Source organism: Pollicipes pollicipes, unplaced genomic scaffold (genome assembly GCF_011947565.3).
Source record: "Pollicipes pollicipes isolate AB1234 unplaced genomic scaffold, Ppol_2.1 Scaffold_7262;HRSCAF=8765_pilon_pilon_pilon, whole genome shotgun sequence".
Lineage (NCBI taxonomy): Eukaryota > Metazoa > Arthropoda > Thecostraca > Pollicipedomorpha > Pollicipedidae > Pollicipes > Pollicipes pollicipes.
The window spans coordinates 8,556,782-8,580,412 of NW_023597055.1; the positions used below are offsets into that span (position 1 = coordinate 8,556,782).

Genomic DNA, 23,631 nt, shown 5'->3' on the forward strand with positions numbered 1-23,631 from the left:
TTATATCCGATGTGCTGTCTTGTCCTCTGAGCCGGTGTGATGTCAGCTTCTGAGGATACACCTGACCACCAATGGCGGCTGTTTGGACGGCGCACGTCTCGGGCAAGAGCTCCAGTTACGGGCGGGCGAAGTGCAGACACCGCCACACGGTCATCGCGTGTATATGGTAACGTATCACAGACAGGAGGTATATACTGACTAGTCGTGTCCGGCCCGCGAGATCCGCACGGCGTTAGCGGCCGGGTACCACACTGGGGCTTTCATAGTTCGCTCCCTGTGGGCCATGACACACCACAATGCTCAAGGGTACACAGACTTGCTGAGTGTGAACTGGACTGGACCCACTGAGCAGCCCCTATTCGGACCTGGCCGGGCCGATAAGTGCACGGTAATCGACTGTTCGATGGGCCATCTATCTAGTGCTCATGGTTCACGAGGGGTCCCAAACACGTCCATAGCGTCGCCATAAATTGACCCGCAAGTTGATTCTACGTCGGTCGCCGGCAGCAGACGAGACGTTGCCGTTGCGGACGACACGGCACTAGAACTTCGGCAGCGTGCCGCCGGATGTCGCCACCGTCCGCTGGCCTTGCGCCATGTCCCCGGCTCGGACGTCCCGCAGCTTCAAAGCTGCTTCCCAGGCATGAGAGGACATGCCGAGAAAGGCAAACACCTGAAATAGAAACACATCGTCATCCTGTCACACAGCACCACAAAAAATCCTTATAAACAGTTACCAAGAGAGTGCAGCAGTCGAGTAAATGAGATCTGTCTGCCGCCAGTTCAAATCCAGAAAACCCTCAGCTCAGCGAGGCTTCAGGGGGGGGGGGGGGAGGAGGGGCGTACAATCTGTCATCAGGTCAGGTGCAGGCAGGGAGGTGGCAGCCATTGTCAGTCAGTGTAGGTGGAGATGGGGGCGGAAGGGAAGAGAGCTAGGCACACTTACCGTGGCAGCGGCCCACGACGGCGTTCCACTGAACGAGGCTGAGAGGGCAGCGGCCAGCAGGTACAGTGCAGCCCAGCAGCAGCTGAAGGCCAGCTCCTGCAAGTGGATCAGCATGTGGCATCAGCTGACTGAACACTGGCCTCCAGTGGTGATCCCACAGAGGGGAGGGGGCAGCAGCAGCTGGGGGGTGCCCCCGCCAAACATCCAAAAATAAAACTTTCCTTATCAAGATCTATCCCCTAAGACCCACCACTAGGATCAGCTGCTGCTGGCGGCACCGAGGCTCAGCTGATAAGCGGTTCCTTAACTGACTGGCAGTTCCTCACCAGATGGCAGAGCAGGTGCCAGCAGACAGTGTTGGTAGGCCCTGACTGTCACTGCAGATGACATTTCTGACCAAGGCAGATGCAGACTGCCATGCAGGTTTTCTGTTCCATCAGTCCTACTTACAATCTGCAAGCATGGTAGGAAGTGCAGCTTTTCCACCATGTGGAAGGAGTAGCAGACCAGCATGATGAGTGAGCTCCAGAAGCTGATGAGGCAGACAAAGTAGTACCATGTTGCCACTGGATGATAGCTCAGGTCTGAGATGGTGATGCAGAGAAAGCCACAGAGACCAAGAACCTGAGGGAAGTCATGCCCCAGCACGTTGAAACACGTGCAGCATTTGTGGTTTGAGGAGGAAAACAACAATGTAGGTTTAATGTTCACATATTGTTGTTGAATCATAGTTGCATTTGATTTAATTCCAACAACTTGGATCTACTTACAGTGATTTGTCACACCCAGTGCCAGCATACTTTAAATGTGGTGACACCAGGGTTGGAGAGAGCTATGGACCATTGGTGGTGCAAATAGCTTGCAGAATGAGCATCCTTAAATGATAAAATGTAAAAAAACAGGCAAACTTCAATGAAAGCTGGGGTGGATAGTGACCCACTTAACTTTCATCCTGCATTGCTTACCATCTGTCCCACAACACATGCATGATGAAAATCAATAAAATATCCTCAACCACACTTAATTGTATGTGAAAACAGCAATAATCTGCTGCCACATGACTCTGAATCCATGCCACAAATAGTAAATCTTCTGAGGTAATGGGGAAATTACTACCCTTTCCACTTTCTTTCAATGGAACACCATTGCCAGGTGGGGCCCACAAATCAAATCAGGCAAACCCTCTACTGTCAGTAGGCCCCAAACCATCATCCAATGGTCAGTATAGGTGCCCCACCCAACAGAAATTGTGGGGACATGGGATGGACTGGGTTGGTGTCTCTTAGTACCATCTTTCTATTAAATTATGACCATCAACCAGCCTGGGATCCATCATGCAGTGGATCACCTCAGTGGTCAGAGCATTCCAGTCAATTACAACCCCTTCCTGCAATTACCTCATCTAACATACAAGACTGATCTGGGTCCATACAGTCCCTCACCATTGATCCCTTGCAACGATCTCAGCCGTCATGAAGAACTCATTTGTCCAAGATCTTCCCTCCCATTAATGTTCTGGTATATCACAATTGTGTCATCATGGCATCTCCTGCAGTAGAGGGACAGTAAGCTCAGCAAAGAAAGCCAAATAGGCTCAGGCTGCAGCTTCCATTTGATGCCTGCAGCTGCTGGTTAGTCTGGTCTAAAGCTGACCATGAAACATAGGTACCCACCATCTGCATCATCTTCAGAATGCCTCCAACAGTGAACATATATTCTTTGTGAAGCCTCAACCCCGCAACCACTTTGGTTGTTGTTGCAGTAACACATGGAGCACTTTCAAACATGCTTCCACTGTCTTGCACCGATCATCAACTCGTCAGACGCCGAGCCAAGCTGTGGCACAAGCTTCGCCGATGGCAAATTTAGGGGAAAAATCGTTCACAGCTTCAATGAGCGCTCCGTTCCCGTATTCGAAACGACGCAGTACAACGCGCTTTCAAGACCTCTCCCCTTCACACTCGACCTCATCCCCCCAACCCGCACCCTCAACCCACTACCACAACTGAATATCAAAACATGAACGCTACCGCTGCGCCCGCGCTCTCCGTCGTCGCCAAGGCTATCTAACGTTGCTATTCGGCGTCAAATACGTCGCCATCGCTAACCTACGGCTTCCATTACAATTTCCGTGCCCGTACATCTGTTCACTACAAACTTGCGAGCCAAAAACTTTTCTGTTTGACCAATCATTCAGCAGTAGTGGATTTTTAGACCGATTGTGCTGCCGATTAGACCAATTGGAGTTTTTTGCTAACTTAAATCGATATCATTGAATGTAAGAGTCGTCTTCACCGCCGATCGTGTGAAATTTGCACTCGGTTGTCAATACCGCGTGCGGCCGGTGGTGCGTGGTAGGTGGGTGCGTATTTGTGATGTATTGTATCACATGCTGCGTTGTAGCTATCGTTCCCGCTCGTATATGGTGCTTATTCACTGAAATAAGCACTTAAATCATAAGATAAATCCTGAACTCAACTGGAAGTGAAGCATATTGATGTTGGGTGGGCGCCTGGTGCATTGTATGCATTTTTTTCAGACTGGACTGTTAGTGTGCCTGTCCGAGTTGGATGTTTCAGTTGGCATCTGGTGCAGAGGCTCAACTTGCATTCTTTTATGGGAGATATACCCATTCCTAGGTTGATTTTCCTTTGCCCACTTAAATTTAATGTTTACTTGGGCTTCCAATATTTTTGGTCAAAATATTGCAAGTCTATGGAACACCCAATATCACAGGAAGCCTGCCTTTGGGGATTATGTGATGCCATGACCATGACACCAGGCTACCTATGTAAAGGTGTGTTTGACAGTTCATTCTGTTGAACTCAAGTTCAGAAAGCCAAATTAAGTTCTAGACAAGCTAGGAGGTTGTTTGGGTTCTCTCTTTGCTGTTGGGTTCTCTTCTCTTGTTCAGTGAATCCTGGCTGAATCATTTGCTTAAATGATGCTAATAATATGCAGACTAGGATCAAACAGACAGGATTAAAAGAGCCAACATGAAATCTAGAGATGGGAAGAACTCAACCAACAATGGTATTTTTTAAAAGAATGCTCTGTGAAATGCCCTATATGGGAAAATTGATAGCTTAACTTTTCTGCTTAGGAAAAGTAGAATGGACATTTCCCTTCATGATTTGTGTACTTGTAAATGCCATGTGAAGGTAGCTGATGTCATGAGTTATAGTTTTCAGTCCACCTTCATCACATTGCAAGTATTGCTGTCCTTAGTACAATGGGAAAAGTTTGGCATGCATGGTTGGAATAAAGTCATGTAGTGTGTTGTCAAAATGCAGGCTGACATTTGTAAATTACTTATACAAAATGTGAGAGGAATTCAGACTAGTCCAGATGAGCATAGACATGTACAGACAAGCCCAGCCTGGTCAAGTCCACTCTGACCCTATCAGGTCTTGTGTTGCACTTCCAAGCATTGGCAGGTTATGACCAGTGATCTACATTTTGTCAAGACCAAGTGATGTCATGTAGTCAAAATTTTGGTTGTTGCATAGATCAGGAGCACAGAGGTTACATTGTTAAAGGTGTGCACAATTGTAGTCAAGTTTGGGGACTGGTATGTGTGTGTGATGTCAGTATATACCACTTTGAGCATGATTACTCATAGTGGCATGGGCCATTCCTCAGTACCCATATTGTAACAGTTCTCAAGTGGGGATCCTTCTAAAAAGGAGACTGAAATTGTACATCAGTGATATTCTATTGCAATCTGGTATGCTTTCTTTTCTTCCTGAGGTAAAGAGATGAAGTGCTAGTTCCTCACAGTGCAGTTTTCATTTTTCCCACAGTGGTGCAGAAAATGTTTTAACTTACCTAGTTGTAGGTCTGGACTGCTGTGCCTGCCTGCAAAGTATCAGAAATGTCAACAGGAAATATGGGTCAGCATTGTTGACAGATGCTCAGGGTCCTGGCCTGAATAAGATCTCATCACATTGAAGTGCAGTTTGCAGGGTGGATGGTGTGCATCCCACAGGCATCAAGGGTCATTGGTTTTTATATAGTGCCCTCTGTCATGGCTTCAACTAGTAGTCATGTTGTGGCCAGTTATGTACTGTTTGTTAATTTGATCATTCTGTATGGTCATGCATATAGAATATGTCTGAGGTCATGGGTGATTTTTAGTCCCAGCTCCTTTCAAAGCCCAAGTTTTCACCTACTCTCAAAGCACAGTGTGGTGTAGCATGCCCTGACACTCATGCCTCACTTGCCTTCTGCTGGGTATTTTGTTTTACTTGCCAAATAGTGGATTTGGAAGCCTGCTGGCCTCAGTTGACAGCCTCCCCATGTTTCCAGCTGTCACCTCAAGACACAGCCACAATGAACACGGGGGTGTGCAGTGGGGATATCATGATCCTGGCGGGTAATTCCCACCCGACCCTGGCCCAGCTTATCGCCGAGTAAGTGCTGCTCCTTGAAATACCCTGTGAGCCTAGGGATTTTCTTGGACATGGTGTGCCTTGTGATTACAGTGGCTCACATCAGTGTGTTCCACCAAGTGAAATGTTTTCTTATAAATGGCTGAGCAGTTGAATGCAGTATGGAATAAGCTATTTGCTCTGTGGTGTGTGACTTGCTGTCATGTGGTGCATCTTTTTAATGTGTATCAGGCACCATACTTGGTGCACCCTATGCTGGTATGCAGTTTGTCACTTGTGCCGCAGGTGTGTGTGTGTGTGTGTGTGTGGTTCTCGAACCTTGCCCGCACAGTTGCGTGTTCAGCTCAGCCATTCCTGTGCTATCCTGCCCTGTTCAGACATGTGGTTGTGTCTTGCATGACATATATTTTTGTGCATTTTGTTAGACAGACCATTGTGTGAACATCTTTCATTGCCAAACAAATCTCCAAAAAGTTCGAGGAAGGGTAGGAACGACTTTCGCCACCTTTGTTTTCTGTGCAATCTGTGCTGTATCATGTGCTATAAGGCCAACACCAAGCTTTCCTGAATGGTGGGTGGGGATTGGGGGGTTGGGCACCTCTCCCTCCGTCCCACTCGTCATTTCCGGCCGTGTACGTCACTCTCGGCGACTGGGTGACGGCAGGGCGCTGTGGGCGCGCATCTAAAGCCTGTGCCGACCCCCCTCCCGCCGACTGTAACAGCGTGTCCAGCGACGCCGCCGACCCGCCGTCGCGACCGAGGCGCAGTCTTGGCGTGACGTGTCCCGGCCAGTGGCTGCCGATGCCGATGCTGGCTGCCGATGCCGATGCTGGCTGCCGATGCCGATGCCCCGGCCAGTGGCTGCCGATGGGCGCAGCGGGCTGACGCGTCTGCGCTCGGCGGCGCCGGTGGTCACGGCTGCGGCCGGCGTGTGCTGGCGTGACGGGGCCAGGTCACGGCGGTGACCTCCCCGGCGGTGACCCACCCCCCCCCCCCAGGCAGGGGTAGGACCCCGTCCCCGCGAGTGCCCACCAGCTCTCCGCTCTAGAGCTATCCCGCAGTGCTGACGTGCAGGATATGCGACGGCCTGCCATTGGTTTTCTGAAGCGGGGAGGGGGGGGGGGGGGCGAGGAAGGCGTGCTCGTGGGGCGCGTCTTGTAGCTGGGTATGATGGCCGCATCACTGGAATGGGTATCGTGGATGGTATAACTGGTACGGCGCTGGGTAGCAACGGATGACAGTGGGTTTATGTGGGTGGCGGAAGCATTTGATGTGGTAGATGAGTCACTGTGCCGCTGGCAGGTGCAGTGCGGTGGGTGCTCTAAGACGCAAGAACTGGTTTGCTACCGTGAGACGAGGTGGCTCTAAATGTGAGCTCAGATGGTTTTATGACTTGAGGACTGGAAGGGGCGGGGGAGGGGCTGTATCCACGAGAACCAGATGGGCCCCATAACTCGAGGGCTTCACGGCCTCTGCAATCCGATGACTGGGTGACTCCATAATCCGAGGGGCGGGTGATGGCTCCCTATCCGAGGGCTGGGTGGCAGTACGACGCGAGAACCGGGGTTTGTTAACGCAAGACATGCCTTTTGAGTTCGTTAACGCCGAGAACGTACGCCGGTTGGCTCCACCGCGCCAAGGTATTGCGTTGACTTTTTAAAGGGCCGTCAGCTGTGTCCGGAGGTCCTCGCTGGCGGATCCCGTCAGCTGTGTCCGGAGATCCTCGCCGGCGGATCCCGTCGGCTGTTCCGGAGGTCCTCTGCTGCGGGATCCCGCCAGCTGTGTCCGGAGGTCCTGACTGCCGGGATCCCGTCGGCTGTGTCCAGAGGTTCTCGCTGGCGGGATCCCGTCAGCTATCCAAAGGTCGCTGGCGGGATCCCGTCAGCTGTCCAGATCCTCGCTGCCGGGATCCCGTCAACTGTGTCCGGAGATCCTCGCTGGCGGATCCCGTCAGCTGTCCGGAGATCCTCGCTGGCGGATCCGTCAGCTGTGTCCGGATCCTCGCTGCCGGGATCCCGGTAGCTTTGGCCGCCGGCGCTGACCGCGACTGGGCGCTGACTGCGTGGGCGACCAGTTCTGTGGGAGTCAGGGCGTGTCAGAGCTCCGTGACTCGTGAGCTCCGACACGGCACGGAACTGCGCGTGTTCATTGAGATGACCTGTGACCTCGCTCGCTTTGATCCGTGCTGACCTTGGTGGTGTTAAGCCCGTGGGACACGACCTCCCGCGCAGATGCAGGCGCAGGTGCGTATCCGGTGCTGTTTGCCACGGTGTCAGTGACCTTCCGTCTGTCGTATGCTATCGTATGCCTTCCGGATGTCTCGTCTGTCGTGACCGTGAGCGCCCGCGTGCTGACGGCGACCTCCGTGGTGACCCGCTGACCTGTGACCTGATGACTCGGTGACCTGACCGGGCGGCGCTGCGGTGCTGCAGCCGACTCGGTGTGCGGCTAGGCGCCTGCGTTGTGTACCAGAAAACCGACAAAGAGACTATGGTCGAGATCCAGGAGTCGGTGCGCTCTCGCACGGTGTATATTCTGCAGACGGGCAGCAAGTGAGTGCTGCCGCCCGCCCGCCGACCCGGCGGCCGGCCCCCGCCGCCGCCGCCGCCGCCGCACCCCCTCCCCCGTCCGGGGCGCTCGCCGCAGCCGGCGCGGGACGGAGCCGGCGAGCGCGCGGCCGCCTCTGGCGACGAGCGCTCGCAGTCAGAGCGCCGTCGGTGACCGTTTGTGCTGAGTAGTTCTGATGCGCCGATGGCGTTGTTTTGGTGCCGGTGCTCGGTTGCTCCGAGACGATTTTCTTGCCGCTCTGACGAGTACTGAATCTAAACAGTGAGCGATTTAGTTGAGCTGTTGGCTTTGACAGGCTCGATCGCACGGCGACCGTTTTTCCTGCCTGCGACAGACACCAAATCTGAACGTCAAGCGCTTCAGTTGAAGCAGCTAAGGTTAAATGGAGGTCATTTAAGGTTGTTGAGTCGATCAACGGTCACTGGGTGCGCGGGCGAGCCCGGCGGACGTGGGAGAGTCGGCGCAGCGGCAGCGGCAGCGGGCCGCGCCCGGGACTCCGGCCCCCGGCCGGGTCGGCGCGGCCGCGGCCAGCGTGCGGTGCTCTGGGTAGCAGTGTGTCGGTTCCGTTGTGCATGCCGTTCGCTTGCGTCTCCGCTCTCTGCCCGGCCGCCGGCGGCGGCGGCGCTCTGGCGCGCGCTGGCCGGGCGGCGGGCAGAGGGCGGGCGACGCGGCAGTGTCCGCAGTCACTAATGCACCCGGCCATCCAGTCACCCCTCCTCCCCGCGCGCGCTCTCTCTCTCTCGCTCGCTCTCTACCTCTCTTGCGCGCGCGCTCTTTACTCACCGATCCCCTCTGCCGCCGGCGCACGCTAGAAAGCTGGACCGCAAGCTTGTCGAGGCCCAGATTGGCAAGTTCGCCAACCGCGAGACGCAGCTGGAGATTATGCACTCGCTGCGGGACAGGGACGTGTACATTCTGCAGACGGGAGGAAACATGTAAGCACGTCCGGCTAACTCGCGTTCAGTGGTCTCCGCTCTCCGCTCCCCCGTCCACTCCAGTGCTCCACGTTCATTTGACGCTCCAGCGTTATTCACTCCTTCGTGCTCTATTGCCCCCGCCCCTTGCTCCCCTATGCTTTGATGCTCCTCGCCCTCCCATGGCTCTGTGCTGCCTCCTCCGTGGTTCAGTGCTTCCCGCTTCCCCATCGTGTTCCGGTGTTCCCCGTACCCCGTGATCCAGTGCTCTCCGCTTCCCCGTGTTCAAGTGCTCCCTGTTCCTTCTCTGCCCCGTAATCCGACTTTCCGTGCCTTCCTCCTTGTGTTCCTTGTCTTTTCCTTTCTCCCTCCTCGTCTTGGACCTCCTTCTTTACTCTGTGGTCCATTGTTCTCAGGTCGTGCCGTGCTCTGGTGTTCTCGGCCCTCTAACTGTCGTTTTCTTCGTGACATCACGACCCTCGCCCAAACCGAGATGCCCTCCCTTCCCGATCCCGTGCCCCCCCCCCCCCCCCCCGTCCGAGTGTGAGCGCCTTATCCCCCCCGCGGCTATTCCTTCGCCTCCGATGTGACTCCGTGTCGCTGCCGCGCCTGCGCACCGCCGCGCCGGCGCGCCCTGTCCTGGCCCGCGGGACCTCCTCTCCGTGGCAGCGGGCTGGCTCGGGTCTGCTTCTGTAACGTGCCCGCCGAGCCGCGGCGCCTGCGAGCGAAGTTCTCGTCCTGTGTGGCTTGACATCGCGTCACTTGTGCCGCTTCGTTGGGAGCCGGGCTGCGGGCACCGCGTCGGGGGCACGTAAGCGTCGCCTGTCGAAAAGCGGCATTGCTGGTGGTGGTGTAACGTGGGTTCTTGTAGCCAGCGCGAGGGTTTTCGTCACCAGCTCTGTCGCTTGCCGCGTGATCACGAGTGCATACGATTGTGTACCGTAGTTTTACTCGTGTATCGTAAATTTACTTGTCATTTGTGAATGTAACGGGGCGTTTTTCAAATTAGCAATTGAAAAGGTTGAGTTCACTTCCGTTGGTGACATAGCCGAACCGGCGTTTTGGTGTGCCCAGACACGTGGTTGTGATTAGATGCAAGTGAGCGTACTTTCTGTCAGCTTCCAGCTTTCAAGCATTGTCTTCGCCGGTCCTTGCTTCCCTGGCCGAAGTTGTTGAGTTGAGTGATCTGCGGAGCAAGCTTTACCGGTATCGCTGCCTCTTTGCTCAAACGTTTCAAACCCGCTTAGCGCGTTTTTCCCGTCGCATTAACGGTTAGTCAGGGCTTTTTGTTTCAACGCAAAATTTTGAGTAAGTCGTAGCCTGTTGGTGGTGCGTTTTTTATTATCAGCGTCAGTTGTTGCCTGTTGGCTGCAACCAAAAATGTGTTCGTCTCCTTTCATGACAAATGGCATTGCTATCATCGCGTCCCCCATATCGACTGAGACCATGGCTCTTGCCTACCGATCTTTGTTTTATTTCTGTTGTAGCTTTTTTAACCCGGACTCGCACGTGAGCTGCATTCTCGCTCTCCTTTATTTCGCGATCTTCTGTCACTGGCATCTTTGCGCCTTCTTTCTGTAGTAGAATGCCTGGCTGAGGCTAGTCTAGAGAGCCTGACTTTACGTGTAGCGCCCTAGGAGCCAGCTTGTGCTCTGGGCCGGATCGGCCCATTGCGCTGCATAGATGTCTACGAACGGTAGCTGTAGTGTAGCCGGATCGGCCCATTGCGCTGCATAGATAGTGTAGAAACGGTAGCTGTAGTGGATTCGCTGCCCGCGCGGTCGCCGTTAGAGCCTGACCTGCCAGATACGACTGCTGGGCGCCCGGTCGTTGACCTTTGACCAGGTCAGGGCGCGGGTCAGCCGCCGGGCCGTACCGGGGCCGGCTCCCCGGAACGTGTGGCCTTTGCGGGCTCGCTGTCGGCCCCTCCGGTCGCCAGCGGTGCCCAGCCCTGACCCAGAGCCAGTGCCTGTACCGGCGTGGCGCTTTCTTTGATGGCTCGTGGCTTCATGACACGCCCCTGGCGCGACTTTTAGTCCGATTTCAAAATTGTGAAGATCGAAGGTCTCAGACGCTTCAGATCTGAACACACCAGTGTAATGTGAACGACCAATGTCGCCACTGCTGTTTTTTTTTCACTTCGCGGAGCTTCAAGACGCTTCTCGCACAAATGACCCGCGGCTAAAAAATCGTGTTGGTTTTTCTTTTCGGGCACCCCACAAGCCATGCCGTTGCGTGATTCACCTGATCGCCCTGTGGGGCATGCGTTCACTCCTGGTTCACCTTGAGTAGGTCAGTGCCTGGCACCCTGTTGACGACCCAGCCCTCGTCTTCCTGTTGCTTGAACCGGGCCCTCCTCAAGGCTCGGAACAGAACGCTTCACGCCCGTGCGGTCGTAAAAGCTCCGCGCTGTTGCTTTGTGTTGCGCGACTGTTAAGTTTCGCATAGAGTCGTAGCAGCCTCGCTAGTTCGCTGTGTTAGTTGGTCGGGCCCCGACAGCCGCTCTCCTCTTGTGACCTGTGACCAGAAGCGCCCTGGTCGGTCGACCTCTGACCTCGCCCCGACGCTAGGGACGTCAACAACTCCATCATGGAGCTGCTGGTCATGGCGTACGCCTGCAAGACGTCGTCGGCGCGCAACATCATCGGCGTTATCCCGTACCTGCCGTACAGCAAGCAGTCCAAGATGCGGAAGCGGGGCTGCATCGTGTCCAAGCTGCTGGCGAAGATGATGTGTGAGTGCCCCCGGCGGTCGGTGCGGCTCGCGGTCGGCGGGGATGCCCGCCCCGCGGGTGGAACGGCGGCCTGTAGGGTGTGGTGTGTGGTGTTGAGGGGCCGGGGGGGGGGGGGGGGGGGCTCGTTCCTCTTACTTTTACTCTTAAAGATGAGGCCCCTGGTTTCTCTTAGAGATGAGGCCCCTGATCCGTGGTGTGACGGTGCCACAGGACGGGAGTTCATTTGGACATCCTCCATGGTGAACTCTGAGAGGGTGTTCCGAGGCAGGTTCAAGGCCACAGCTCCAGCCCAATTTTATCCGTGTGAAAGTGCGAATTGGAAAGGCGGTTTTGACGCGCATCGCAAATCTGATATCTATGTCGTGACTTTTATTTCATTCGTCCGTGCCCAATGTTGCTGTTTGTAATCCTGTGCTTCACAGCCAGTGCTGTGACCGGGAGTACTGGCATTGCCCGTTTAGGGCCTCCCTCTGAGCCGTTGTGTCCGGCTCCGGCAGGCAAGGCAGGACTAACGCACATCATCACCATGGACCTGCACCAGAAGGAGATCCAGGGCTTCTTCGACTGTCCGGTGGACAATCTGCGCGCCTCGCCGTTTCTGCTGAACTACATCCGGGAACAGGTGAGGGGCGGGCGAGGACGCCGTGCGCTCGCACTCTGTGCGCCGTGCCGCTCGGTGAAGGCTGATTGGAACTGCGGGCCGCGTGGCAGTGTGACCTGGCGCGCTGCTGCATCTCTGTGAGAAGTTGATCACGCTGTAACGGGGCTGTCCGAATGCGGTCCTTTGATGTTTGTCCTTTGTTTGCTGTCCTTGGTTGTCCCTTATTTGTTGTCCTATGCTTGTTGTCCTTTGATGGGATGAAGATCTTCCGTGGATTTGGGCGTCATATGACCAACGTAGTCGGTGCGCCACAAAGCCCAAATCATCATCATCATCTTCCTGGATTTGAATCATCCAGGGCCGGCTTGGCGATATAACACAGGTCGTTATAGTGGCCGCTGCTTGCTGTGAATGTCATTCAGCTTGTTGCAGGCGCATGTTGTTGGCTATTCAGCTAGATCTACTAGAAGCCTGCGTGGAAATGTGCAGGCAGCTATGGCCACTTCGTGAATTGCTTGATAGACAGGTTGATAGTGTTGTTTATAACGCCCTAGTTGACTTTGGAAGTATCAAGATGCCTACCCCCCGGCATTTCAATCGTGTAAAATCATGTCCTCGTCATTCTGTGTGTTAAACCGGTACCGGAGGCGAGCTGCATATGGGTCGTTAGTAGGAGATGACTGTTCTTGTCTTCAAAGCACATGCTGTTTGTTCTTGCATTGTATTTGTACAAGTGTTGGGTGTCCGTCCTTCCACATTGGGAATGCCAGAGAGTGGGCGAGGGCATCCAGGGCTCCGCGGAGGGTCTCCAGACCGCAGCTTTGACCAGACCTGCTACTTGCGCGTTCGCTCGCTGTTTTGCCGCACTTCAGGCAGAGTCTGAACAGAGTCATAGAGTCAGAGCCCCTGGCGTGTCCGAACCGCTGTGCCGTGCCGGCCCGCTGAGACCCCCACGGCCGCGTCTCCGACCCTCCCTCAGATTCCGGACTACCGCAACGCCGTGATCGTCGCCAAGGACCCGGCCTCCTGCAAGCGCGCCACGTCTTACGCCGAGCGCCTGCGTCTCGGTACGCCCTCTGACATGGGACCACCGCTGTGGTACAGCCTCTGGTGGCGCGACGGCGCGCCGTCGACCGGTAGTCGGTTCACTGGTGAACATCGCGTTATTCCTTGGTTGGCAGTCGGAGATGAGTTTGAGTTTTTCGTGGTGCTTTTTGTTGGTGTAGCTGAGGTTCGGTTCCTGTTTGATTGTAGTTTCAGCAGATGCACTCACTCCGGTAGGTACAAGATGCTTGTCGCGGTGCTTATTACCCTCGTTCTCAGACCCCTTTTGGTTTGGTATTTTGGTTGCCACTCGCCTTTGCGCCGTGGTAATATCCGACCCCCCCCCCCCCCACCGAGTTCCTGCGTTGCGTTATGTATTGCCGATGTGATCGCAGCAGTGGCGACGTCTGCCTGCAGGAGTGCGTTTTATTGCCGGTCTGAGCCATTACCCCCCGCCCCCAGCGGTGAGTCGGCCAATCGGCGGCCGCCACGTCACCGCCGGAGGCGTGGCCCGCCGTGGCTGCCGGTCTTTCGCGTGCTCTCACTCCGCATGTGATAGTTGTCGGCCAATCGCTGCGCTCGCAATCCGTAGCAGCCAATCAACGGGAGGGTGACCGTCCTCTGGCCAATCACGCACCGAGTTGAACATGCCAGTGGCCGTCTCTTGGCCAGTCACATATCGAAGTGGGCGTGCCAGTCACAGAGAGCTACGACGGTCACTTGTCCGGCGGATGGCTCGCCGCAAGCGCGGCAGACAGCGATAGACCGAACGTAGTCTGCAACCTGGGCGGCGGCGCCGAGTGCGGCCAACACTTGGACCGCCTCCCGCCGACATAGGCTCCTCTGCAGAAGGCTGTGTGCAGTTTGAGTGGTGCTGTAGAGATCTGTTCTCCGAAAACGCCTCTGGCTGGGGGTACGGAAGCGTTGCCAGCTTCTGATAGCGAGTGTGCGGACTGCGGACATAGGGGGGGGGAGGGGGAGGGGGGGTCAGGGAATAGGGGCGAGAGAATGCGCTAGCTGCAGCGATAGTGAAGTGGTGATTGCTACTCCGGTCCAGTAGGGACGTTTGGTCCTATAAACTGCGTGCACAGGTGTAGAGGCATGTGGGAAGCCCAGAGACTTGTCATAGCGCGGAGTGCTCGTTACAGAATGGCGCCATGTCATGCGTCGGCACCGTTTGCAAATATTCTCCGCGTGAAAACCTGGTTGTGGGTCAGCGCCTGCATTGGCCAAACTCGGCATAATCTGCGATGAAACGGGTCGGCTACTCAGGTTGTCTGCTAATGTTGTCTTGCTGGTTCGTTTTGAACATGATTGGGCGATATCAGTCGCGCCCTGTTTTAGCATGTTTCTTAACCGTCTGAACGCTCTGGGAGGGGGCCGCAAGTTTTGTTCTTCATAGTGTTCCCAGCACGCGCGATTACTAGGCAGCAGTTCAGCAGCTCTGCCGCTCCTCGGCGCTCATTGGTGAAGCCTTGGTCAACGCATCAGGACAGGCCTTCCCACGCTCGTTTTCGACGGCAGTGACAATGACCCCGGTCGGCACCGGCCGACTGCGTTGTGGGAATGGCGCCGGCGGGGCGGGGCGGACTGAGGCGCCTGAGCCGCGCCGGGCGGAGCTCACGCGCCAGGCGGCGACCGGGCGCCGCCGGCGGGGGTCACGCGGGCCTCTCGTGACCGTGGGGACGATTTTGGGTCCGCATCCATGCTAGGTTACGGCCCATTGGTGGTACTGGACATGGCAGCACTGCCTCGTGTTACGCGGTGCATGATAACATCGTAACGTGTACGATATAACATGATGACCTGGTAGCGTTGTCCGACGTGCGATGACGCCTGGTAACGTCGGGTCCGTCCTCAGCGGCCGGCGAATGCGACCGCGCCGCTAGAGTGCCGCTCTCCGTGTCCGCGGAGGACGGCTTCTTTGCTCAAGGCGCCCGCCACCCGCGTCACCGTGCCGCCTCTGCCGACCCGCCGGAGCGCGCGGAGGCGGCTGCTGGCGGCTGGCTGCTGGCTGCTGGTGGCGAACAGCTCCGCCGGACGCAGCGTGGCCTAGTGGCTGCAACGCAACCGTTCGACTTAAGTCGGCCCCCTCCGCGGCACGGCCCCGCGCCGCCGCCGCGTGACGCCGGCGTCGCCCGCCGTGACCGGCCGTGACCTGTGCGCGCAGGCATTGCGGTCATCCACGGCGAGGCGAAGACGCCCGACGACGAGGACGACGTGGACGCCGACGACGGGCGCACCTCGCCGCCGCCCGAGCCGCCGGCGCGCCACCAGGGCCGGCTCCACTCTTCCGTCTCGATGTCGGTGGGTGGCGCGCGCGCCGGCTCCGGCGGGCCCGCGCCGCCGTCCGTGCGGGCCGCGCCGGCCGGCTCTGTTCGCGTCCGGGGTCTGTGCGTGTTCGTGCGTCGGCGGTGGCTTTGTGGCGACGGCCGGTTTGTGCGAACGGCCGCACGGATGCTGTCCGTCTCTGTGCGGGTTGGATGACTGGACCGCCGTGGGGCTGTGCGGGTTGTGTTTGTGTTTGTTATTGGCTGGTTGCGTCTGGGCTGGTCGTGGTGGGTTTTGTTCGTCTGCCGATGGCTGGTGTGGATGGTCGTGGGGACGTACGCCGCGTGTCTCTGCATCCGTGTTGCTATGAGTCGCCGGTGTCAGCTGTCTCCGGGCCGCGACCTCGGCGTGAGGCGGGGCCGCTGTCTGCGGGATGTGAGCGGCGTGTGTGTGTGTATGAGAGAGAGAGGGGACCGGCCGGGCCGTCCGGCTCGCCGCCGCCGCCGCCGCCGCCCGACTCCGAGCTCGCGCACGTGACCCGAGCTGACCCGGCGCCGGGGCGCCGGGGTGGCGTCCGCAGGGGGCGCGGCGGCCGCCCGGCGGGCCGGACGGACCGGCCGGAGGCACGCCCGTGATCGCTTCTGGACTCCACTGACGCCTTGCTTTCACTTTACGCCGGGAGCGCGGCCTGTGTTGCGGCTTTGGTTTGCTGTGTGATGAGTTGGCCGGTTTTTCCTTTGTTTCTGCACCGTCCCGCCCTGGCGCCGCCCCCGTCGACTAGCGGCGCTCCGTCCTGTTCCGCGGCGGCCGGTTTGAATGTCTCGCGGCCGCGCCGGCGGCAGCGCAGCCGACGTGACTCCAGCGCCGGCGCAGCGAGGTCAGCTGGAGGATGGAGGTGGCTGGTGAGCCGCTGGTAAACGGGACGCGCGCGCTCGCTCGCTGGCTCGGCGCGGCTGGCCGTCCCCGAGCCGCGCCCCTCTGTCCAGCTCTTGGTCCTGTCCGCGCCCCGTGCTCCCATCTAAACGGCAGCTCGGCTATCTGCAGCGCTTGCGGGAGACGTTTGCCGCGCCTCTTTCCCACACTACTCCTCGTCCATTCCTTTGCGTTGCTTTGCATAGCTTTCATTCCTCCCCCCCCCCTTCTTCTGTACTCATAAAACTCCTCGTCCGTTTCTTCGTACCCTGTACTCACGAAACACATTCATTTCTCCACATTCCTCTCCTCCCCCGCTGTGTTCACGCCATTTCTCGTTCATTTCTCCGTATTGGTCCCCTCCCTTTCCGTATTCACAGAACTCCTTGTTTACTTCTCCCTGTCATATTCCGCCCCCTCCTGTCATGTGTAGACGGCCGCTGTCCGGGCGCCTCCTCGCTTCTCCTCCGTCCGCCTGGGTCTCGTCCTGCTCGCGGGCGCCCGCCTCGGCCGCGCCGCCCAGCTGACGCCCGCCACCCTGCCGCCCCTGCGTCCAGTCGTTCCTGGAGCCGAAACGAGTCGGAGATGGCGGCTGTCGCGGCCGGGGCGGGCCGCCGCGCGCCGCGCGACGCTCCGCCTCCGCTCCACGGCCTCGGTCTGCATCGTGAGTAACGCCGCCGTCGCCGCCGGGGCCGCCGGCGAATGAGGCGCGTGATGAGGCTGTCAGGGGCGTGATGAGGCTGTCGGGCGCGTGATGATGCTGTCGGGCGCGTGATGAGTTTTGTCAGGCGCGTGGGTCAAGGGCTGGAGTTGTGGCGTCGGTGCGGCGGCCAGGGCCGCGATGCAATGCCACAAGCTACGTCTTGATTGGTCACTGGTGCCGCCGCTCAGTAAGGACATCAGCTGGGAGATGGCGGTGTCGCCACGCTCCGTTTATGTGGTAAGGGGGGGGGGGGAGTTATTGGCACTGTTGTTTTTGCAGTCGATGCAAACATTGCACTCATGGGGATGATCATCACCGTAGCCGCTCCTGGTCGTTGATAAGATGCCGAGTTGAGCCTAGCAAGCGGTCAGCTGGGATTACGGTCCTTAGCTTGCCGTTGCAATTTAGCACTGCGTGGGCTGAACGAACGAGGTATTTTTCCAACCGTAGATATTTTATTGTCGAGTTCCAAAATGGTTAGTTGAGATCGGTAGCATATCGGGGAACCCACCGGTGACTAAAATAGATAAAGTCGTTGCCAAAACACCGCAGCTGTTGCTACCTGCCATTCGTATTTAAAGTAAATGTGGAAGTACGAGGCATGAACGGAATTGGATCAATGCCCTCTCTTATTCCTCTGTCACCACGTGTTTCATTCTGATTTGCTACCACCTCTCACTGCCCCGAGGTGATTGGTTGCCACCTCTCACTGCCCCAAGGTGATTGGTTGCCACCCCTCACTGCCCCAAGGTGATTGGCTGCCACCTGTCACTGTCCCAAGGTGATTGGCTAGCGTCTGTTCGTATGCTTTCTGACGGTCATATGGGCCACCAGCCGCGCTTTGCTGTTCAGTCTGCTTGGCAACGCGGCGATCACACGGCTGGACGAGACTGCGCCGTGAATGCCGTGGGCGCCAGATCACGCTAACGGAAGCGCCCATGTCGGTGGCGGGGGTTTACCATCGGGGCCCACCCGCGCCGTGCGCCTCCGGGGCGACACGAGCGAAGCTGAGAACACGCCTTCATGACGATGACATGACCCGAAAGCCTCGCGCCCGCCGTTGGTTACTTTGGTGTCACTGTATTTTCAGTGTTGCACACTCTTGGTTTACTTTTCTTTGTTGCGGGTGTGGATGCAGTGCATGACCTTGATTGGTTGTTCGTAGCGACTTGGAGAGTGTGCGCTGTGGTGCCCTGTGACGTGCCCGAGAGCGTGTACCTGACGGGGTGTGTTGAGAAGAAGCGTGGAGGCTCGCTCGCCGCCGGCGCCGCCTGACCGTCGTCGCGCGTCGCGTGCGGCCTCCCCCGCAGGGCGAAGTGGACCCGTCTCGGATCATGACCGCGGGCGTGACGGGCGTGCCCATGCAAGCGGCCAAGGAGAAGCCGCCCATTTCGGTGGTAGGAGACGTTGGTGGCAGGATCGCCATCATGGTGGTGAGTCAGCTTCCCCTACTCACTTCACCCCCGACCGTCCCCCCCCCCCCTCCCACCTCACCCAATGGTCCGCCGCTCCGGGACCGGATGTTGGGGGCGGAGGATGTGTAAAGACGAGGACTTTCCGGGTAAACATGTCCGGACTCGGCGTGCTCGTGCATCCGAGATTTAAGGATACGCTTCCGAGTGAGCAGAGCGCTGGGCGAAACACCGCCGAGCCCGGTCTCAGCTGGCGGTGAGGGACAGTATGCTCTGGTGATGTACCGGCGTTGGGAACCCGCCCGCGACGTGCTGCATAGCTCACGCCGGCCTGTGCTGGTTTCTCCGTGGCAGCGGGAGAGATGCCGATCCGAGCCGGCATGAGAGGCACGATCCCGAGAGGGCATGAGAGATCATGACGGGGCATGGGCGGGCATGACTTTCTCCCGCGCGCGCCAAGCAGGATCCCGAAGCCCGTAACGTACCCGCGCGGAGATGACATGCGACCAGCTGGGGACGGGTACGTTGTATGGTGACGACCGGTCCTTGCTGCAGGCTGCGGGAACGCGCGGCTGACCTTACTTCGGCCGAGCGATGACAAGGTTGGCGGCGTTTTGACCCGGGGAGGGGGGGGGGGGGGAGAGTAGCTGACTGGCAGTGTTCTAAGCCCGCGATACGACTGGGGTTCCGCCGACGGCAGGGCGGCAAGACGACCGCCCCGCCGCGACCGGTCGCTGACATGACCTGACCTGACCTGACCCGGACCTGCGTGCCGGCAGGACGACATGATCGACGACGTGCGCTCGTTCGTGGCGGCGGCGGAGATGCTGAAAGAGCGCGGCGCCTACAAGATCTACGTGCTGGCCACCCACGGCCTGCTGTCGGCTGACGCGCCGCGCCTCATCGAGGAGTCGGCCATAGACGAGGTGACCCCTACCCCCACCCCCACCCCCACCCGCGGCCGGCCGCCCTTCGCCCCGTCACCTCTGCTCGCATGCTCACACCTGGTGTTGATGGTTGTCTGTGCCGGCTCGGGCTGAGCTTTTGGACTCGGAACTTGGTTTTCTGTGCGGTGCGACACATGGCGCGCGCAAAGGGTGAAATCAACTTAGCTGGCCGCACGCACTAAACCTCACCCAGATCGCGTCTTTCATCGGCCTTTGCCTCGCGGTGGCCCGCGTCGTCCATCTGCCTGGCAAACCCTTCATACCGACTGTTACCCAGATCACATGTCATGTATTCGATGAGCTTTCGTTTCGTCGTGGTGCACTCGCGTCCGGACCGTTGCTCGTCGGCGCGGGTCGACGTCACTTGTGCACGGAGTTGGCAATCGCCAGCACACTGCCTCGCGACGCCGGCGGGCCGACGTCACCAGCTCGCCGCCGCCGCCAGGTGGTAGTCACCAACACGGTGCCGCACGACGTGCAGAAGATCCACTGCCACAAGATCAAGACGGTGGACGTCAGTATCCTGCTGGCCGAGGCCATCCGCCGCCTGCACAACAAGGAAAGCCTCAGCTACCTCTTCCGCAACATCACCACGGAAGACTAGGCGACGCTGGGCACCCCTCCCCCCCCCCCTTCCCGTCGCCGCCGGCGACCTGGGAGCTCCGCCTAACGCCGTGGAGGGGGGGGGGGGGGGGCTGAGGCGGTGGGCGTGGGCGACACACCACGGCGGGGAGGGCTGGGCCGAGGTGCCGCCGCGCCGGCGACAGGCCGGCCGTCAGCTAGACGCGGGAGGTGTCCGGGCGCGGTGCGCCGATGTGCGTGCCATGCTGCGCACGTGTCCGCATGGTGGCGTGCGTGCGCTGCTGCGCGTGACCGGCGGCGCGCTAGGGCGGCGGAACGCGGCGATGTGCGCGCGGTGACGCCGAGTGCGAGGACCGGGAGTGGGACCCGCCGTCGGCGGAGCGTCTCGAGTGGCGTCTGGGCCGGGCCCCGGGGGGGGGGGGCCTGCGCGCCGCGCCGTGGGGCCGGCGGGCCCGGCGTCCCTCATGCCTTTCGTCGGTCGGGCTGAGGCGGCTCGGTGGAGGCCGCGCGCCGGCTGGGCGGCGGGCGAAGACGGCTCGTCAGTCGGCGGGGAGAGGTACCGCGGATGTCGGCGCCGATCTGGCGCGCCCCGGGACCGCGCCGGGCCCGCCTTGTGCTCAACCGGCGTGGCACCAGACAAACCGGCCAGCGGCGGCCGCCCCGCGCGTCGGGCCTTGCTGTGAGGAGGCCCGCCAGGTGGGGGTGGTGCGCGCAAGCTGGTGTTGTCTGCCACGGCCTGCGGCTGGGGCGACGCGGCTGGACCGCTCGCTGGGCGCGGCCGCCGCCCGGGCGCGGGCTGGATCGGACGGGTGGACGCTCGTCAGGCTGGTCCGGCGGGTTGGGCGCACTGAGCGTGTGGTGGGAGGCTGGGGGAGTAGGTCGTCCGTTCGCCGTCGCCGCGGCCCCGGCCGCCGGTGCCGTGGCTCCGCGGGGTCAGCCGTCGTCTCGGGCGTAGGTCCCTGGGCCGCGGCTGTCGCGGCCTTCCGGGGTCCCGGTACAGGACTTCGGACGGGCGTAGGGGGTGGGGGGGGGGGGGGTGACGGGCTCGGACCCGTCCGCGCGACCCGGGCGGTGCAGGACGCCGCAGCAGACGACGGGGCGTGGAACAGGGTGTCGTGACGGGGTGCGCCGCGCCGTGGATTGCACCAGCACTTGTGCTTGGCCATGTAACCGCTAGGTGCCGGGCATGATATTTACACGTCGATGAAGCAATCGGCATCAGCCATAGACAGTGCAATGTCGAAGTGTGAGCTACATGGGGTTTCACTTATTGTCCCGGCGGAGTTAGGTTTTTGCTGCTGCGCTGCATTACCCTGTTGTGAAAATGACTCAATCGCCAACTTAGTATCCTCAACATGTATATTGACTACCCAACGGGCTGGCATGATGGAACCCGGGAAGGCGCCTGTAATATCTACTACATTCGCGATATCTGCGTGTACATAAACTGGAAATGGTATTTGCGGACATGATGGTAAGTGGCCGTTATTTGTAGTGAATGTTGCCGGCGTTTATGAAGATATACATCATCGATTGCTCCGCACAACCGTGGTGAACTACTGACGGTCTGTGAACTCATGATGGAAACTTGATTAACGGTGTACAGTAGCCTTGTAGTCGGGCTTTCGTAGACCGAGTGTCTGTTTTGGATGTGCCCGGGGATCACGTTAGGAATTCGGCTGGCACTTGTATGGCACGTACTGCGGGACCGTCGTAATAAACCACGGCATTTCTGCACCTTGTTTTTGGCACCGGTGCGACAGTTGTGAAGGCAAGAGCAGTGAAAGCAAGAGCAGGCTAGCGACGGTGGCGACAGTGATGGGGAGGTACCGGTAGTATAGTGGTTAAGGCGTCTTCGTTAACCACTGTGTCTGGGCAACCAGAGGTACGGGAATCGATTCCCCGCGGTGCCCGCCCTTCCTATCAGGGTGGGAGTCAGGCGACGCCATATAGCCTTAGCAGCTGGGTGGGTCGTAAAGCCCCCAATAACGACGGGGACAGCGATGCTCAAACAACTGTCTCCCTTTTTGTAGAGCTCAGCGGTGTCAAGACAGCGGTTGAAAGACATTCAGGTCTATCGAACACATCGACGTCGCTTCAAGCCGAGATTATAGACATAAGGTCACTGACCATCCTCGCTTCCGGGTCATACGCCCTCCGCTTGTTACACGCAGTGCACATTTGGTCTAGCCCCAATAGATACGAAATGAACATGCTACGTCATGTTGAGTTGGACATAGACGCGGGACGCCCTGGCTGCAGTCAATTGCAACAACATCGCAGAACGCAAAAATGCTGAGAGCAGACGCAGGCCGAACAGAAATCAGCGACATCTTTTAGTGATGGCGATACCAGGCCGTCGGCCGGGCATTCACCCACGATCTCGGCTGGAGTCGTGGACGTGGCTCCGGCTGCCGGCTTAACCTTTCGTTGCCCTCTCCCTACCCCCAGCGCTAGAATTAGCGAATCTAAATCAAGAAAGTGGCTACTGCTCGCAGGTAAACGCGTCGTAAAAGTCCTAAGGTTAGGTACGTGCGGCCCCTACCCCAAATAGAATTCTGTAGTGTCACATTGGTGCTGACATCTAGTGATCATTCCAAAAACTTATAGTTCGTTAGTGTTGCCATGGCAACGGGCCTCATGATGACATGATTCAGATCGGGTAAATGCTTCGGGAGGGTGCGGACAAGTCCAGATAGTCCAAAAAAGCTCGGGTGCTGCACGTTTGTGATGTAGCAATTATACCGAAATATTTTCCAACATGGTGCCCAATGTTCACACAAGCTGATCATGTCCAACGTATTCATAGTCCAACAGATCTAATCGGTCAAAAAGGTAAGCTTGGGGGCTGGTTTGCGTCAAACTGTTCTTGCGTAAGGACGTCGGCAACTTATGCCGGCTCCTTTCAGGCAGTCACACTCATTGGAACGATCGCACCACTTGGAAATGAACAAGACAATTTACATGTGTACACGGGCCATAGCATAACTAACATATACCGAAGGTAGGTACCTAGCCTATGTTGTGAGGCTAACGTATGCTGTATTCTACATGCATCGTGGCTTGACTTAACAGACTTTGTATGCAAAGTTAGACTAAGCCCCAGCGACTTCTGGACGCCTGGATTGGAGTTAATTTCCACAAAACTTACGTTGCCGCGGTTCCACCCCTACGCGCACACGTATATCTGTTGCACCTGTCCTTTGTACCGCCAGATGGCCCGCAAGAGGGATCTGATCCAGAATCCAGACGGATGTCACCACACAGGAAGAGTGGGAACAGGAGATCTCCAAGCCCGGCCTGACTGTTGTCGACGTGTACCCGGCGTGGTGTGGCCCCCTGCGTCTCCATGCTGGGGATGCTGAAGAAGGTGTGTGCGGCAGACGTCCGGCTGCTGGCCCTCTGTCCGTCGACGCGTTCGCTGTCGACCGACTGCGTGCATGAGCGCGGTTTTAGATTGATGGCAGACAGTCAGTTTTCGGTCAGTGTGTGTGGAGCGTGGACTGAGGAGGTCGGTTCGCTTGTTTACCCCGGTTTGAGTGGAGAGTTAGCTAATGCAATCATGCAAGTTTGGATAGTCCTTGAAGTTGTGGGCCGCAATTTCCA

At 58.1% G+C, this 23,631-nt stretch overlaps 2 protein-coding genes across 7 annotated transcripts; one reads left to right on the forward strand and one right to left on the reverse strand.

Moving 5' to 3' along the window:
* Positions 1 to 145: 145 nt before the first annotated feature.
* Positions 146 to 2,939, reverse strand: LOC119113975 (CKLF-like MARVEL transmembrane domain-containing protein 8). The gene is made up of 4 exons (XM_037238216.1): positions 2,620 to 2,939; positions 1,397 to 1,570; positions 947 to 1,042; positions 146 to 673 (listed from the first exon to the last, which is right to left on the reverse strand). The coding sequence occupies exons 1-4, from the start codon at positions 2,731 to 2,733 to the stop codon at positions 542 to 544; spliced, it is 516 nt and encodes a 171-aa protein (XP_037094111.1). The 5' UTR covers positions 2,734 to 2,939; the 3' UTR covers positions 146 to 541.
* A 127-nt stretch (positions 2,940 to 3,066) lies between these two features.
* On the forward strand, positions 3,067 to 20,070 carry LOC119113952 (phosphoribosyl pyrophosphate synthase-associated protein 1). Of its 6 annotated transcripts, none has more exons than XM_037238189.1 (10): positions 3,067 to 3,224; positions 5,255 to 5,358; positions 8,718 to 8,840; positions 11,390 to 11,553; positions 12,051 to 12,175; positions 13,134 to 13,221; positions 15,369 to 15,505; positions 18,395 to 18,517; positions 19,276 to 19,422; positions 19,889 to 20,070. In XM_037238189.1, the coding sequence occupies exons 2-10, from the start codon at positions 5,279 to 5,281 to the stop codon at positions 20,045 to 20,047; spliced, it is 1,146 nt and encodes a 381-aa protein (XP_037094084.1). In that variant the 5' UTR covers positions 3,067 to 3,224; positions 5,255 to 5,278; the 3' UTR covers positions 20,048 to 20,070. The 6 variants fall into 6 exon arrangements, with proteins under 6 accessions (XP_037094084.1, XP_037094081.1, XP_037094083.1 ...); XM_037238186.1 differs by having other exon boundaries at positions 3,213 to 3,300; XM_037238188.1 differs by lacking the exon at positions 3,067 to 3,224 and adding an exon at positions 3,226 to 3,293.
* Positions 20,071 to 23,631: the final 3,561 nt, after the last annotated feature.

What these genes read in the sequence shown, in the direction of transcription:
- LOC119113975 (XM_037238216.1), bottom strand. Translation starts at nt 2,733, where the DNA reads ATGTTTGAAAGTGCTCCATGTGTTACTGCAACAACAACCAAAGTGGTT. An exon ending in TTCTGAAGATGATGCAGATG is followed by an intron (nt 1,571 to 2,619) that starts GTGGGTACCTAT and finishes GACTTCCCTCAG; the next exon opens with GTTCTTGGTCTCTGTGGCTT. An exon ending in TCCTACCATGCTTGCAGATT is followed by an intron (nt 1,043 to 1,396) that starts GTAAGTAGGACT and finishes ATCCACTTGCAG; the next exon opens with GAGCTGGCCTTCAGCTGCTG.
- LOC119113952 (XM_037238189.1), top strand. Translation starts at nt 5,279, where the DNA reads ATGAACACGGGGGTGTGCAGTGGGGATATCATGATCCTGGCGGGTAAT. An exon ending in GCAGGATCGCCATCATGGTG is followed by an intron (nt 18,518 to 19,275) that starts GTGAGTCAGCTT and finishes GCGTGCCGGCAG; the next exon opens with GACGACATGATCGACGACGT. An exon ending in AGGAGTCGGCCATAGACGAG is followed by an intron (nt 19,423 to 19,888) that starts GTGACCCCTACC and finishes CGCCGCCGCCAG; the next exon opens with GTGGTAGTCACCAACACGGT.